This window comes from Anolis sagrei, chromosome 9 (assembly GCF_037176765.1).
Source record: "Anolis sagrei isolate rAnoSag1 chromosome 9, rAnoSag1.mat, whole genome shotgun sequence".
Lineage (NCBI taxonomy): Eukaryota > Metazoa > Chordata > Lepidosauria > Squamata > Dactyloidae > Anolis > Anolis sagrei.
The window spans coordinates 17,290,533-17,304,867 of NC_090029.1; the positions used below are offsets into that span (position 1 = coordinate 17,290,533).

Consider the following 14,335-nt stretch of genomic DNA (forward strand, 5'->3'; position numbering starts at 1 on the left):
CAAGGTTCCAGGGCTGAAGTGGAATGTCCCAGTTTCAATGAAGACCTTACAAAGTTGAAACTAAAGGAACAGATGGGCCCTGGCCCAGAAATACATGGAAAGTATTTTTAAATCCATCAACCCCAACTGACTCGAGCTATGAAAGTCTCTTTGATACTACGGGTTACACAGATGGAAGAGTTTATGTAAACCCTTGGGACACTTGTTAAAACCATGCTGAGGGACTCCCAGCCCACCCTGGTCCACAGCAACATTGCTATTGAGTTACAATGAGATTCCTGGAAGATTAGGCAGGACAACCGTATTAATGCCCCTCTTGCGCTCTTAGGGATCATTGTCATCCAAATGAATACGAAACGAATTAAGAGCCTCCCAGCATTTCCATCCAGCTGCACACAGAACAGTGCTCCGTTCACAAAGTGGAAGCTTTTGCTGGGCCATTTCCTACACAGCTGGGACAGATGTTGCGGAATCACAACACATGGATTTGTTGTATTTTTAGTCCCCCACATGGCTGCTCTTTGAAAGAGCGGAACTGTTGACAAGACTCTATGCGTCTGTGTATGTGGGGGTGTGAGCATGCACAGATGTTTGTAAAAGGAGGGTCACACAGCTCCAATAGTGTAAGAAAGAAAGAAGATGATTATTTTCTCGCTTCTTTCTCTGCCAGAGAATGGATGCGGAAACTGTCTGAAATTTCACCAATGAATCAAAAACAGGTCTGGATTTGAAAATGGATGAAATGCATGACCAATTTTCAAGGATCAGAAATAATAATAATAATAATAATAATAATAATAATAATAATGGGTTGTTGTAGGTTTTCTGGGCTATCTGGCCATGTTCTAGAGGTATTTTCTCCTGATGTTTCACCTGCATCTATGCGGACACCAAGAAAATCCAACAAATGCTACGTTCAGCAAAGGACAAGAGGGATCCTCTCACCTCGGCAGGAGTCTACCGTATCCCATGCAGCTGTGAACAAGTCTACATAGGGACCACCAAACGCAGTCTTGCCCAAACACGAATCAAGGAACATGAAAGGCACTGCAGACTACTCCAACCAGAGAAGTCAGCCATAGCAGAGCACCTGATGAACCAACCTGGACACAGCATATTATTTGAGAACACAAATGCTGGACCACTCTCACAACCACCATGTCAGACTACACAGAGAAGCCATTGAAATCCACAAGCATGTGGACAATTTCAACAGAAAGGAAGAAACCATGTAAATCAACAAAATCTGGCTACCAGTATTAAAAAACTCAAAAATTACAACAGCAAAACAGCAGAGAGTAAACAATCAGGCACATCAAATCAACTCTCAACAAAAGATTCCCCCAGGCACTTCCAAGCCATTAAATGCTAATCAAGGTGGTCAGTTGAAACATTCACACCTAGCTCCAGCAGACAAAACTCCTTTGTCCCACCCTGGCCTTTCCACAGATATATAAACTCATTTTCCTACTTCCAACAGACCTCACTACCTCTGAGGATGCTTGTCATAGATGCAGGCGAAACGTCAGGAGAAAATGCCTTTAGAACATGGCCATATAGCCCGGAAAACCTACAACAACCCAGTGATTCCAGCCATGAAAGCCTTCGAAAATAGAATAATAATAATCTTTACTTATACCCTGCCATCATCTCCCCAACGGAGACTCAGGGCAGCTTACATGAGGTCAAGCCCAATCAACAAATTACAGCAAAATAAAACCAAAAACACATGCAACAAACAACAATATCATAAGTACATAAAACATAAGAATACATTAACAATATAAGATTACAATAAACACAGTTACAATGACAATGGGTGGTGACATGTGCGAGAAAACGATTAAAAACTGATTAAAAAAACAGATGAGATAAAAGGAGAATTACGTTAACTCCTCTGTACAGCAACCATCAATATACTCATAGTTATTTCTGAGTTCGTTAATATATTTCCAATGCTGGAATTTGATGTGAAATTTGCATCTTCATAAGTGAACTTATTTGTACAGGAAATACATTAGAGCAGTTCTGTAATGTCCAAATTCACCTAGCACAGTGTTTCTCAACCTTCCTAATGCTGTGACCTCTTAATGCAGAAATCAATAAGATGTAAAGGTGATTTTTTTCTTTCTCTTCTCTCTCTCTCTTTTTTAAAAAATCCGCACACACACAACTGTGACCATCATTCCCACTTCTTCCAAGGAATAATATCAGTGTTTGCTTAGATCAGTGTTTTGCAACCTTCCTAATGTCTCAACCCCTTAATAGAGTTCCTCACGTTGTGGTGCCCACCAACCATAAAATTATTTTTGTTGCTACTTCATAACTCTAACTTTGTTACTGTTATAAATCGTAATGTAAATATAGAATCACAGAATCATGGAGTTTGAAGAGACCTCATGGGCCATCCAAGCCAACCTCCTGCCAAGAAAACCCAAAAGAAAGTATATTAAAAGGTGATGGTGGCTACAAAACACATACCCACAATGTGCACTTTGTTGTGGAATGACATGGAAAAGGCACAATTAAAAAGTTTGAGTACATAGAATCATAGAATCATAGAATCATATTGTTGGAAGAAACCTCATGGGCCATCCAGTCCAACCCCCTGCCAAGAAGCAGGAAAATTGCATTCGAAGCACCCCCAACAGATGGCCATTCAGCCTCTGTTTAAAAGCCTCCAAAGAATGAGCCTCCACCACACTCCGGGGCAGAGAGTTCCACTGCTGAATGGCTCTCACAGTCAGAAAGTTCTTCCTAATGTTCAGATGGAATCTCCTTTCTTGTAGTTTGAAGCCATTGCTCCGTGTCCTAGTCTCCAGGGCAGCAGAAAACAAGCTTGCTTCCTCCTCCCTATGACTTCCTCTCACATATTTATACATGTCTATCATATCTCCTCTCAGCCTTCTCTTCTTCAGGCTAAACGTGCCCAGCTCTTTAAGCCACTCCTCATAGGACTTGTTCTCCAGACCCTTGATCATTTTAGTCACCCTCCTCTGGACACATTCCAGCTTGTCAAAATCTCTCTTCAATTGTGGTGCCCAGAATTGGACACAGTATTCCAGATGTGGTCTAACCAAGGCAGAATAGAGTGGTAGCATTACTTCCCTAGATCTAGACACTATGCTCCTATTTATGTAGGCCACAATCCCATTGGCTTTTTTTGCCACCGCATCATATTGTTGGCTCATGTTTAACTTGTTGTCCACAAAGACTCCAAGATCTCTGTTATGCTAGATGTATTTTCATTGACTGGACCAAATTTGGCACAAATACCCAATACACCCAAATTTGAATACTGGTGGGGTTGGGGTGGGGTTAATTTTGTCATTTGGGAATTTTACTTGCTGGAATTTATAGTTCACTTACAATCAAAGAATGGTTGGTACTCTACCAATGATGGAATTGAACCAAACTTGACACAATGAACTCTCACGACCAACAGAAAATACTGGAAGTGTTTGGTGGGCATTGACCTTGAGTTTTGGAGTTGTAGTTCATCTAGATCCAGAGAGCACTATGGGCTCAAACAATGGTCGATCTGGACCAAACTTGGCATGAATACTCAATATGCCCAAATATGAAGTTTGGGAAAAATTGACCTTGACATTTGGGAGTTGTAGTTGCTGTGAATTATAGTTCCTCTACAATCAAAGAGCATTCTGAACCCCAATAATGATAGAATTGGGACAAACTTCCTACACAGAACCCCCATGCCTTGAAGGGACTCATTGGTGCGAGCCTCCCTCCAGCCTTGTGTGCTCTCCCTTGCCCGTGAATTTGCACCACACTGCCATGTGCCCAGCATGCTTGCTCTCCCCTCCCCATTTGAAGTCTCAGAAACAGTACTCTCCTTGGCTGAGAGGCCAGTTGCACAGTGGAGGAGGGATTTTGGTGGGAGGATTCGCTATCTGTTTCTTAAAAGGAATACAATGACAGGCGGAGAGATCTTCAGCCTTCTCTACCACACAGAACCCCAATGCCTTGAAGGGACTTGTTGGTGCGAACCTCCCTCCAGCCTCACACATTCTCCCTTGCTCCCCACTGTGCATCCAGCCTCTCAGCCAAGAGGAGGGCTGTTACTAAGACCATCAGAAATATATGTTTTCTGATGATCTTTGGTGACCCCTCTGAAACTTCCTCATGAGTCCCCCCACCCCCAGAGGTGTCATCCTCCAGGTTGAAAAACACTGACCTAACATCTTCTGTGATACCTCCATAGCACAATAATGCAATGGCTGATCCACCATGACACAATGCACAATGATATACAAAATGTGTGCATATGTACAAAACATGTGCATTAGAAAATGGGCGCAAAAATATGCAAAGATCATAGAAACACATATGAAAAAGCCATACAAATTTCAGCCAGGGACCAAAACCCAAAACAACCAAGCTGAATTCAAGGTACAAAATGAATTTGCATTTGATGAACTCAGCAACGAGATAAGAAGAGGAAAAGGTGGGATCATGCCTTTCCCAGTAGGCTTAGGCAAAAGCAAACGTCTATAGTTCAATCAACCCAGCATAATTTTCACTTACTTTTTTATCCTTTCCGCAAAAGATGCAAGTTCCTCCAAAATAGTTTGAACGGTTATAACGATGTCCTGAACCATGTGGATTCTTTCTATTAAGCCCTTTTTTTCAGATTCCTAGAAAAAGCAAGAAAAAAAGTGAGGACCAGGAAAGAAAAAGAAAAACCTTTGAGACTTTATAAAATTATTGCAGATAATGAAGGTTGTAGAAGTGATTATTTTACAACAGCATTCTCAAAGGTCAGATTCTTTTGGCTGCAGTCTGAAATCCTGTGAATCTTCAGCATTTTAATAGGAAACTTTATATTTATTTATAGTACTTATTTATATCTACCGATGAATTAATTCTGTTTCAATTAATTAGTTTTTTTTTTGCAGTACAGGATTCAAGGTGCCTCACATTCATTCAAAACCACAGTATAACTTTTGCATATTTATATATCATATAAAAACCCCAAATAATACAAAAGTTAGGCTACTAACTGGAGGCTATTACAGGAAGCACACGATGCCCCTCCTAAAGAAGCTCCATTGGCAGCCGATAAGTTTCCGGTCCCAATTCAAAGTGCAGGTTATTAATTATTTATTTACAGTATTTATATTCCACCCTTCTCACCCCGCAGGGGACTCAGGGCAGATTACAATGTACATATACATGGCAAACATTCAATGCCATAGACACACAACATATATAGACAGACACTTAGAGGCTATTTAACATTCCAGCTTTTTCATGAGGGTATTCTGGCCACCAGGGGAGCTGTCGCTTCACTGTCCATTTGTGACACTGATGCAGTACTTCCTCATTCTTTGCATTCTTTGCATGCTTGTTGGAAATTTTTATAGCATTGTAAATTAGTCTCCCCACATAAGTGGTACCTAAATTTCCTACTTGACAGGTGCACCTGTCTTTCTGGCTGCAAAGGTTGACAGCAAGCTACACAAATTGGTCAGAAGCTCACTCCGCCTCGGGCTGGCTTTGAAATCATCTTTTGGTCAGTAGTGATCTTAATGCAGCTGACTCCCAGCCATTTGCACCACAGTCCCAGTCCCAAAGGCCCTGTCTATTACCTACAAATAGATGTCACGAAGATAGGGTCTACTTGCCAAATGCCTGCTTCCACAGCCAGGATTTAAGTTTTTTTGTGACAGATCAGGAAGGAGGAAGCTGATCTGATTTCACTGGGGAGGGAGTTCCACAGCCGAGGGGCCACCACCGAGAAGGCCTTGTCTCTTGTCCCCACCAGTTGTGCCTGTGAAGGAGGCAGGACCAAGAGGAGGACCTCCCCTGCAGTTCTTAATGCTCTAAGTTTCTCATGGAGGGAGATACATTCGGACAGGTAAGCTGGGCCAGAGCATTTATGGTTTTATAGGCTAAAGTCAGCACTAAGTTGTGCTTGGTAGCAGACTGGTAGCTGGTGGAGCTGACACAATCAGGGAGTTGTATGCACCCTGTACGTCACTCTGGTGAGCAACCTGGCTGCCGACCATTGGATTACTTGAAGCTTCCAAACAGTCTCCAAAGGCAACCCACATGGAGTGTGTTGCAGTAGTCTATTTGGAATGTAACTACAGCATGGACTACCGTGGCAAAGTCTGACTTCCCACGGTATGGGCGCAAGTGGCGCACAAGTTTTAATTATGTGAAAGGTCCCCTGGGTTCCAGGCTCAACATTGAACTTTTTTCGATGAGGCGCTTCAACATAAAAATATGCATTTTTTTACGGTGAACAGGAAAAAATGCAAATATTTTTTTCACATCCCACCCCATTTGTTTTTAGCATATGAAATTTTGAAAAGTGTGACTGCCTCACAGGGCAAGTACACAAAGTCTCTTTCATACTTGAAGTTGGTAGGGAGTAAAATCTCCCAAGGTTTCCAAGGAAGGCTTCTTTCAGGCAGAACAGATGCTTGAGTTAAAGTCCGTTAAGTCATCTCACTGAGCGGTGCGTCCATGTCTCTAACTTCTAACCAATTCTTTGTGGCAACGGAATTTCAAACAAAAATGCAACCAGCCCAGATCTTCCAGGGCAAGCCTGTTCTTGCAACTTGGAGCTGTGAAGAATATCATCTAGCATCCGGGTAGACGTCCTGCTGCTTTGTTTACACATCTCAGATTGTGCTACAAGAATGTGGTGATAACATGATTTAGCAAACACAAGATTACGTCTTTTGTTTCAAGCGAGCTGGGCCTCCTTGGATGGAGAGAAGGAGTGAAAAGAAAGAAAAAATAAGAGGGCAAAGGAGTCCATTGAAAGATACGCTGAGTATGAATCTCACCAGTAAGAATGGATGGCATAGGAGCCTGGTCAATAGGATGGTTGAAGCAAATAAAGTAAAATGAAGAGAATGATGCAAAATAACAGCTACAAGCATTTTTTCCTATATCGGAAGGAAATATAATCTATGCATATAGTAAAGTATCTCTGTATGTATCTATGCATTTTCCAGGATGGCTCCCATATACAGAGAGCTACATCAGGATCAGTGACAATGAATCCAGACCAAATCTGACACACATGTTCATTGTGATTAACTGAAAATACTGGTGTGGTTATGGAACAAACGATCCAGGATGATGGGCTTTATAGTACACCCACATCAAGAGAGCAGCGCGAACCCCAGTGACGATGGATTTGGACCAAGCTTGACACACATTCCCATCATAACCAACCATAAATACTTTCAGAATTGGCAAGGGGGGGGGAGGGTTGACATAGGATGATGGGAGTTGATATGCACCCACATCCTTATGCATGTTATAATTAGACCATTCATCAAATCAAAAAACAAATAATACTATTTCTAATAAATGGCATTACAAAACACCTAAGCTAGAAATCCCAGGTGCCACAGCCAGTAATATATAAAATAAACTATATATTCAGCCCACTCTAGAGAAAACATGGTGTGTTCTTTAAATACCTCAAGGGATGCCACAGACAAGACGAGGCAGGTTTGTTCCCTGTTGTCCCAGAGATTTATTTATTTATCTATTTATTTATCTATCGTGTCAATGCAACCAGTCGATTATATTACATTTCTAACAGAACAAAGCAAAAAAACCAGACAAAATACAAAATTTGTGAGTTTTGTAGTTGATTAAATGTCCTTTGACCAGTATCTGGCCACTTGGCGTGCCTCCGATGTTGACGCAAGAAGGTCCTCCATTGTGCTTGAGGCAGGGCTCAGGTTGCATTGCAGCAGGTGGTCAGTGGTTTGCTCTTCTCCACACTCGCATGTCGAGGATTCCACTTTGTAGCCCCACTTTGTAGTCCCAGAGATTAAGGACAGATTTAAGTGTTTGAAGTTACAGGAAGATAGATGAATATTAAAAGGAAAGCCTTGACAGAGCCATTCAGCAATGGACAAAGATGGTGGGGTCTTCTCTAGACATCTTCAAAAAGAGGTTGGATCTGTTATCTGCTGGGATGTTCTGACTGGTGATTCTGCATTGAACAAGGGTTTTGATTTGATGTTCCATAAAGGGAACCAATTCAAAGGTTCTCTGGTTCTCTTGGGAGATAGAATCATAGAATCATAGAGATGTAAGAGACCTCATGGGCCATCGAGTCCAACCCCATACCAAGAAGCAGGAAAATTGCATTCAAAGCACCCCCAACAGATGGCCATCCAGCCTCTGTTTAAGGAGCCTCCACAACGCCCTGGGGCAGAGAGTTCCACTGCTGAACGGCTCTCAGAGTCAGGAAGTTCTTCCTCACGTTCAAATGGAATCTCGTTTCTTGTAGTTTGAAGCCATTGTTCCATTGCATCCTAGTGTGCAGGGCAGCATAAAACAAGCTTGCTCCCTCCTCCTTATGACTTCCTCTCAAGTATTTATACATGGTTGTCATGTCTCCTCTCAGCCTTCTCTTCTTCAGGCTAAACATGTCCAGCTTTTGAAGCTGTTCCTCATAGGGCTTGTTCTCCAGACCCTTGTTTTTGGTAATTATGATGTTGTTGTTTGTTGAATGTGTTTTTGGTTTTATTTTGCTGTAATTTGTTGATTGGGCTTGGCCTCATGTAAGCCGCCCCAAATCCCCGTTGAGGAGATGGTGGCAGACTCTCCAGACCTTTGATCATTTTAGTCACCCTCCTCTGGATACATTCCAGCTGTCAATATATCTCTTCAATTGTGGTGCCCAGAATTGGACACAATATTCCAGGTGTGGTCTAACCAAGGTCAAATAGAGGGGGAGCATGATTTCCCTGGATCTAGACCAGTGATGGGCAATCTTTTGAGCTTGGTATGTCAAAATTCCCCAAAAACCTGAGCATAACTTGGGTGGGGTGTCACTTCGAGAGAGAAAAACACACCATAATTTTGCAATAGTTATAGTTTAAATAAGAAAAATATATAATCCATGCTGAGTTATGGAGTGAACAATGCTCAAATGTGCAGATGTTAAATTTGTAGAGCCTTTTACAAATTTAAGGATGGAATTAGATTGGCTCTTATAAGGTGTACTTCTCTGTATACGGCTGCATGTGTCTGCGTGTCATCAAAAATAGCCATGCGTGTCAGTGCTGACACTCATGTTATAGGTTCACCATCACGGATCTAGACACTATACTCTTATTGATGCAGGCCAAAATCCCATTAGCTTTTTTTGCCACCGCATCACATTGTTGGCTCATGTTTAACTTGTTGTCCACGAGGACCCCAAGATCTTTTTCACATGTACTGCTCTCAAATCATACGTCCCCCATTCTGTATCTTTGCATTTCATTTTTTTTCTGCCTAAGTGGGGTATCTTGCATTTGTCCCTGTTGAACTTCATTTTGTTAGTTTTGGCCCATCTCTCTAATCTGTTAAGATGGTTTTGAATTCTGCTCCTGTCTTCTGGAGTATTGGCTATCCCTCCCAATTTGATGTCATCAGCAAACTTGATGATCATGCCTTCTAATCCCTCCACAGACTTTAGAAAGATTCTTTTTACAGCCCTGAATCTGTTCAGAAATAGAAACTGGGTAGATCTCTAGTTGATTTTGGATTGCATCTCCTAGTAGTCTTAGTCAGCAAGGCCAAAACAGCATATGGAAATCTGCTATCCTTGCTGGAGTAGTTGCAATGAATTCATAAGATTTATATGAGTTGATTCCTCATACAAAAATAGATTCCAGGTAGGATGGAGTGTGTCCACGCTGGCTATGAAAGTTATAATTAAAAGAGGTAACTTTTCCAAGTTCTGTCAAGCTTTCCATAGGCTTTTATTTTGCCTTGAAAGATTGGCACAAATGTACAGCTTTCCATCTGACCCAAGTTTAATCTAATGGACTTTCCTGCCCAGTTCCACCTTAGAGAAACAGGCACCTTGTGCAGCTATATTTGAATCTCACTGAAGGATGAATTATCACCTGGACTCCATCACAGCCAGACTCCTTTCATCATTATTTCGTTGTGGCTTTTGGTGACCTCCCTCTCTTAAGCCAAAATATAATTCGCTCACTGAAGGAATATGTGCACATGGACAAAAGCCCTGGCTAAAATTCTGCTTTTCTGAAGTCTTTGTTGAAAATTAATAAGAAAGTTCCCTGCCTGCCTCTGACAAGGTTGTCCCCTCCCCAGTCTTCGCTCTCATTCTGCACAAAGAAGAAAAAAATCCTGTTTCTTCACAGTCCATTTCATACTTCAACTGTTTCACCACTGACTGCAGCTCTCTGGGTAGAATAAAAGTAGCTCTCAGCCTCTGGGAAAGAATTAAAACCATCAAAACAAATTTACAACTGAGAATTAATTACATGACCAGTGTGCTACTTAAAATCTTCTCATATTCCGAGTTAAGAAAGGACTCGTTTCTCCATTAATTGCTTAAACGGAACTACAAAAGAGGTTATTGGGGAAGATTAAACATGGCAGGAGAAAGAAAGCATTTTTTATTCCAAAAAGAAGAAAAAAAGAAAGTTGAACAGAGTCAGAATTTAAAGCTTTTGGTGTCTAAGGACTTTATTGCATGAAGCCGCTATTGCATGTGAATTGATTGATCACCAAGAGTGGCTATGGGTTTATAAGGTTATGTGAAAATAGGAGTGCAGAGCCATGGTTCGGTGAATTGACACAGTTGTGAAAATACAAGAGACATGTGATAGTGAGGTATGGACATCTTCACTATCACATGTTTTTGCATTTGCACAACTGTGCCAATTCACTGAACCATGGTTCTGCACTTCTACTTCCACATAACCTTGTAACCCCATTCTCCTTCACTTCCACTGCTCCATATTTTAAACATATTTTTTCAAACAATCACAAGGGACTTTCCCACCCCAGCACAGCTGGGGGGTAGAGCAATTTGCCTCCTCCCTCATAGAAGACAATGGATGGTTCCTTTTGGAACCATCTGGAAAGACCAGCCCTATTCCTTCAGTCTGTTTGGGAACGTCACCCACCATGCCCACCCATTGACAGTATAATTACTGGTTGCCTTCTGGGACCGGATAGGAATTTTTCCCCTCCTATGTTCTATGAGGGTTTTTCACCAACCCTACACAGCATTAGGGGCTAGTTGGGCTATGCTAATATACACTAGAATAATAGAATCCTAGAGTTGGAAAAGACCTCATGGGCCATCCAGTCCAACCCCATTCTGCCAAGAAGCAGGAAAATTACATTCAAAGCACCCCCAACAGATGGCCATCCAGCCTCTTTTTAAAAGCTTCCAAAGAAGGAGCCTCTACCACACTCCGGGGTAGAGAGTTCCACTGCTGAACAGGAAGTTCTTCCTAAGGTTTAGATGGAATCTCCTTTCTTGTTTGAAGCCATTGTTCTGTGTCCTAGTCTCCAGGGCAGCGGAAAACCAGTTCGCTCCCTCCTCCCTATGACATCCTTTCACATATTTATACACCACTATCATGTCTCCTCTCAGCCCTCTCTTCTTCAGGCTAAACATGCCCAGCTCTTTAAGCCGCTCCTCATAGGGCTTGTTCTCCAGACCCAGATCATTTTAGTCACCTTCCTCTGAACACATTCCAGCATGTCAATATCTCTCTTTAACTGTGGTACCCAGAACTGGACACAATATTCCAGGTGTGATCTAGCCAAGGCCAAATAGATCTAGACATTACACTCCTATTGATGCAGGCCAAAATCCCATTGGCTTTTTTTGCTGCCGCATCACATTGTTGGCTCATGTTTAACTTGTTGTCCACAAGGACCCCAAGATCTTTTTCACACGTACTGCTGTCAAGCCACACGTCCCCCATTCTGTATCTTTGCATTTCATTTTTTCTACCTAAGTGGAGTATCTTGCATTTGTCACTGTTAAACTTCATTTTGTTAGTTTTGGCCCACTGGTATAGATTATACTTTTCCCTCCCTCCCTTTCCCTCCCTCTCCCTCCCTCCTCAACCACAGTATATTTCTACTAATCTTGGAGATCCAGTCACTGGTAAAGTCTTTGTATTTTTTCTTTGATGTGATTGTTGGCTCCTCCATTTTTCACTCAGTTGAAGTAGACCTTCCATCTATTTGTAATGACCTTTTGTTTGTCCGTTCTTATTGCTTTTTTAGTCATAATTCCCAAAATGTCTAACAGCACTTGATCATAAATATAATATTTCCAATTGCTTAACATCCATTTCGATTTGTCTTTCCATCCTCTAGTGATCACCGCATGTGCTGCTCTTATTATAACTTTAAATAACTCCTGGCAATTGATTTTTATACTCAGGTGTGCCAACACTCCCCATAGTAGCAAATCATTGTTAATTTGAATTTTTATCTGCAATATCTCCTGAATTTTTCCTTGTATCATTTGCCAGATTTTTTTTTATTTCAGAACACTCCCACCACTTATGTGAATAAGTACCTTTTTCTTTATTACAATGCCAACACTTCAAATTCTTCCCTTTTACCATGTAAGCCGGTTGTTCAGGAGTTCTATGCCATCTTAATACCATCTTTTTTTCTAATTCGTTATATTTTTCTTTTTTTATTTTATTCATGTTCCTAATTATTTCCTCTATTTTTTATGTTCTTAATGATTAAACTCCATTCCATTTGTTATGTATTGCTCTAATCATATACTCCTTATCTTCTACCATTAAATTATATATTTTGCCACTGTTCCTTTACTTGTTTTTTCTCTTGCATTTAGCAATTTTTCTGCCTTTAATTCTTCAATGGGCTGTGCATCCTCTTTCTTTATTTTTTCCCCAAATCCTGCTTAATTTTAACCAATTTTCTTCTTCCCCCTTTTCCAAAAACTCTGGCCAATTAATTATCTCTCCATCTTGTTTCCACATACCTTTTACCCTCTTTAATCACTTTTCTTCTAAGTTATTTGCCAACCTTTCGGGGAGTCCCAAGCTCTTAATTGGAGTCTCCAACATTGGTACCAAAAGTGTTACGAATCAGTCAACTTTAAGTTCGGTTTGGTTATTTGTGGTGCTGATTCAGAAATTGCATTGGATAGACCACATCAGCCCTAGTTTCTGATACAGAACATATGTCATCCAGTAGTTGCCATCTGCTCACCCATAGAAAACCATATTTAATAATCTAGAGCTGATGTGGTAGTAGTAATCTTTTGTGGGTAGTCAGCTTCTCCTTTCCCGACATTCCCATTGCCTTGGCACTATAAGAGGCTTTTGCAAAACCAGTTGATCTGGCCGGGGTGGTCCATGCCTTGGTCACCTCCAGATTGGATTACTGCAATGCGCTCTACGTGGGGCTGCCCTTGAAAACGGCTCGGAAGTTCCAACTGGTCCAACGTTCAGCAGCCAGGATGTTAACTGGGGCCCCTTACAGAGAGAGGTCAACCCTCCTGTTCAAGGAGCTCCACTGGCTGCCGTTTATTTTCCGAGCCCAATTTAAGGTGCAGGTGCTTAGCTACAAAGCCCTGAACAGTTTGGGACTACCTGCGTAACCGCATCTCCGTCTATGAACCCACGTGTTCACTTCGGTCATCTGGAGAGGCCCTGCTTGTGATCCCACCTGCGTTGCAAGCGCGCTTGGTGGGGACACGAGACAGGGCCTTTTCCGTGGTGGCCCCCCGACTCTGGAACACCCTCTCCAAAGATCTTAGACAGGCCCCTACGTTGGCAGTCTTCAGAAAGAACTTGAAGACCTGGCTGTTTCGATGTGCCTTCCCAGATTAGGAAATCTCCAATACCAAGTCCCAGACGCATTTTACTAGTATTAAGATTACTGCACGCTGCACACTGCACTTGCCCTATATGCCTTATATACCACCTGTCACATCAGCACTTTTAATCCTGTACTCCATTACTATGGCCGGCCCAGTTTTATTGTGTCTTTGTGTATTGTTTATTGCCTGTTGTTTATATTGCTTTATTTGTTTTAATTTGCTTTAGGTTTTGTATTGTATATTGTGTGTTGAGGCCTTGGCCTTTGTAAGCCGCATCAAGTCCCTCGGGAGATGCTAGTGGGGTACAAATAAAGTTTAATAATAATAATAATAATAATAATAATAATAATAGCCACATGGTTTTGAGGCAACAGTGAACTAATAGTGAGGCCATGAACCACTGGTGGTTCATGGACCACAGGTTGGGAACCACTGAATTAGATGAAGATCCATGCTGGTTTGCCTCTTTTGTGCAATAAAGTTCTAAGAAAGTATGTATGCATTGAGTTGATGTTTTCAGTGGATACAGAAGCCTTGACATTTTAGTCCACGTTACATATTTAGTAGCTTCTAATACCGATATGGGGTCCAACCACAAAAGAGTGGTATATCTGGCAGGAGATGGTGGTTTCCATGTTGGTGCACATAGTGGATCTTCACAAGGTTTTACCTACCTACTTTAAAGGAGATTGCGAGCTCTTTCTAGAA

The 14,335-nt window shown here is 41.6% G+C and overlaps 1 protein-coding gene across 3 annotated transcripts in view; it reads right to left on the reverse strand.

Annotated features, from left to right (window-relative positions):
* Positions 1–14,335, reverse strand: part of MCTP2 (multiple C2 and transmembrane domain containing 2) — a 166,269-nt gene that overhangs the window by 11,520 nt on the left and 140,414 nt on the right. For all 3 annotated transcript variants that reach the window (XM_060755639.2, XM_067471307.1, XM_067471308.1), the window contains exon 20: positions 4,546–4,655. In XM_060755639.2, coding sequence (XP_060611622.2) covers positions 4,546–4,655 — 110 coding nt within the window. The remainder of the gene's footprint in view (positions 1–4,545; positions 4,656–14,335) is intronic.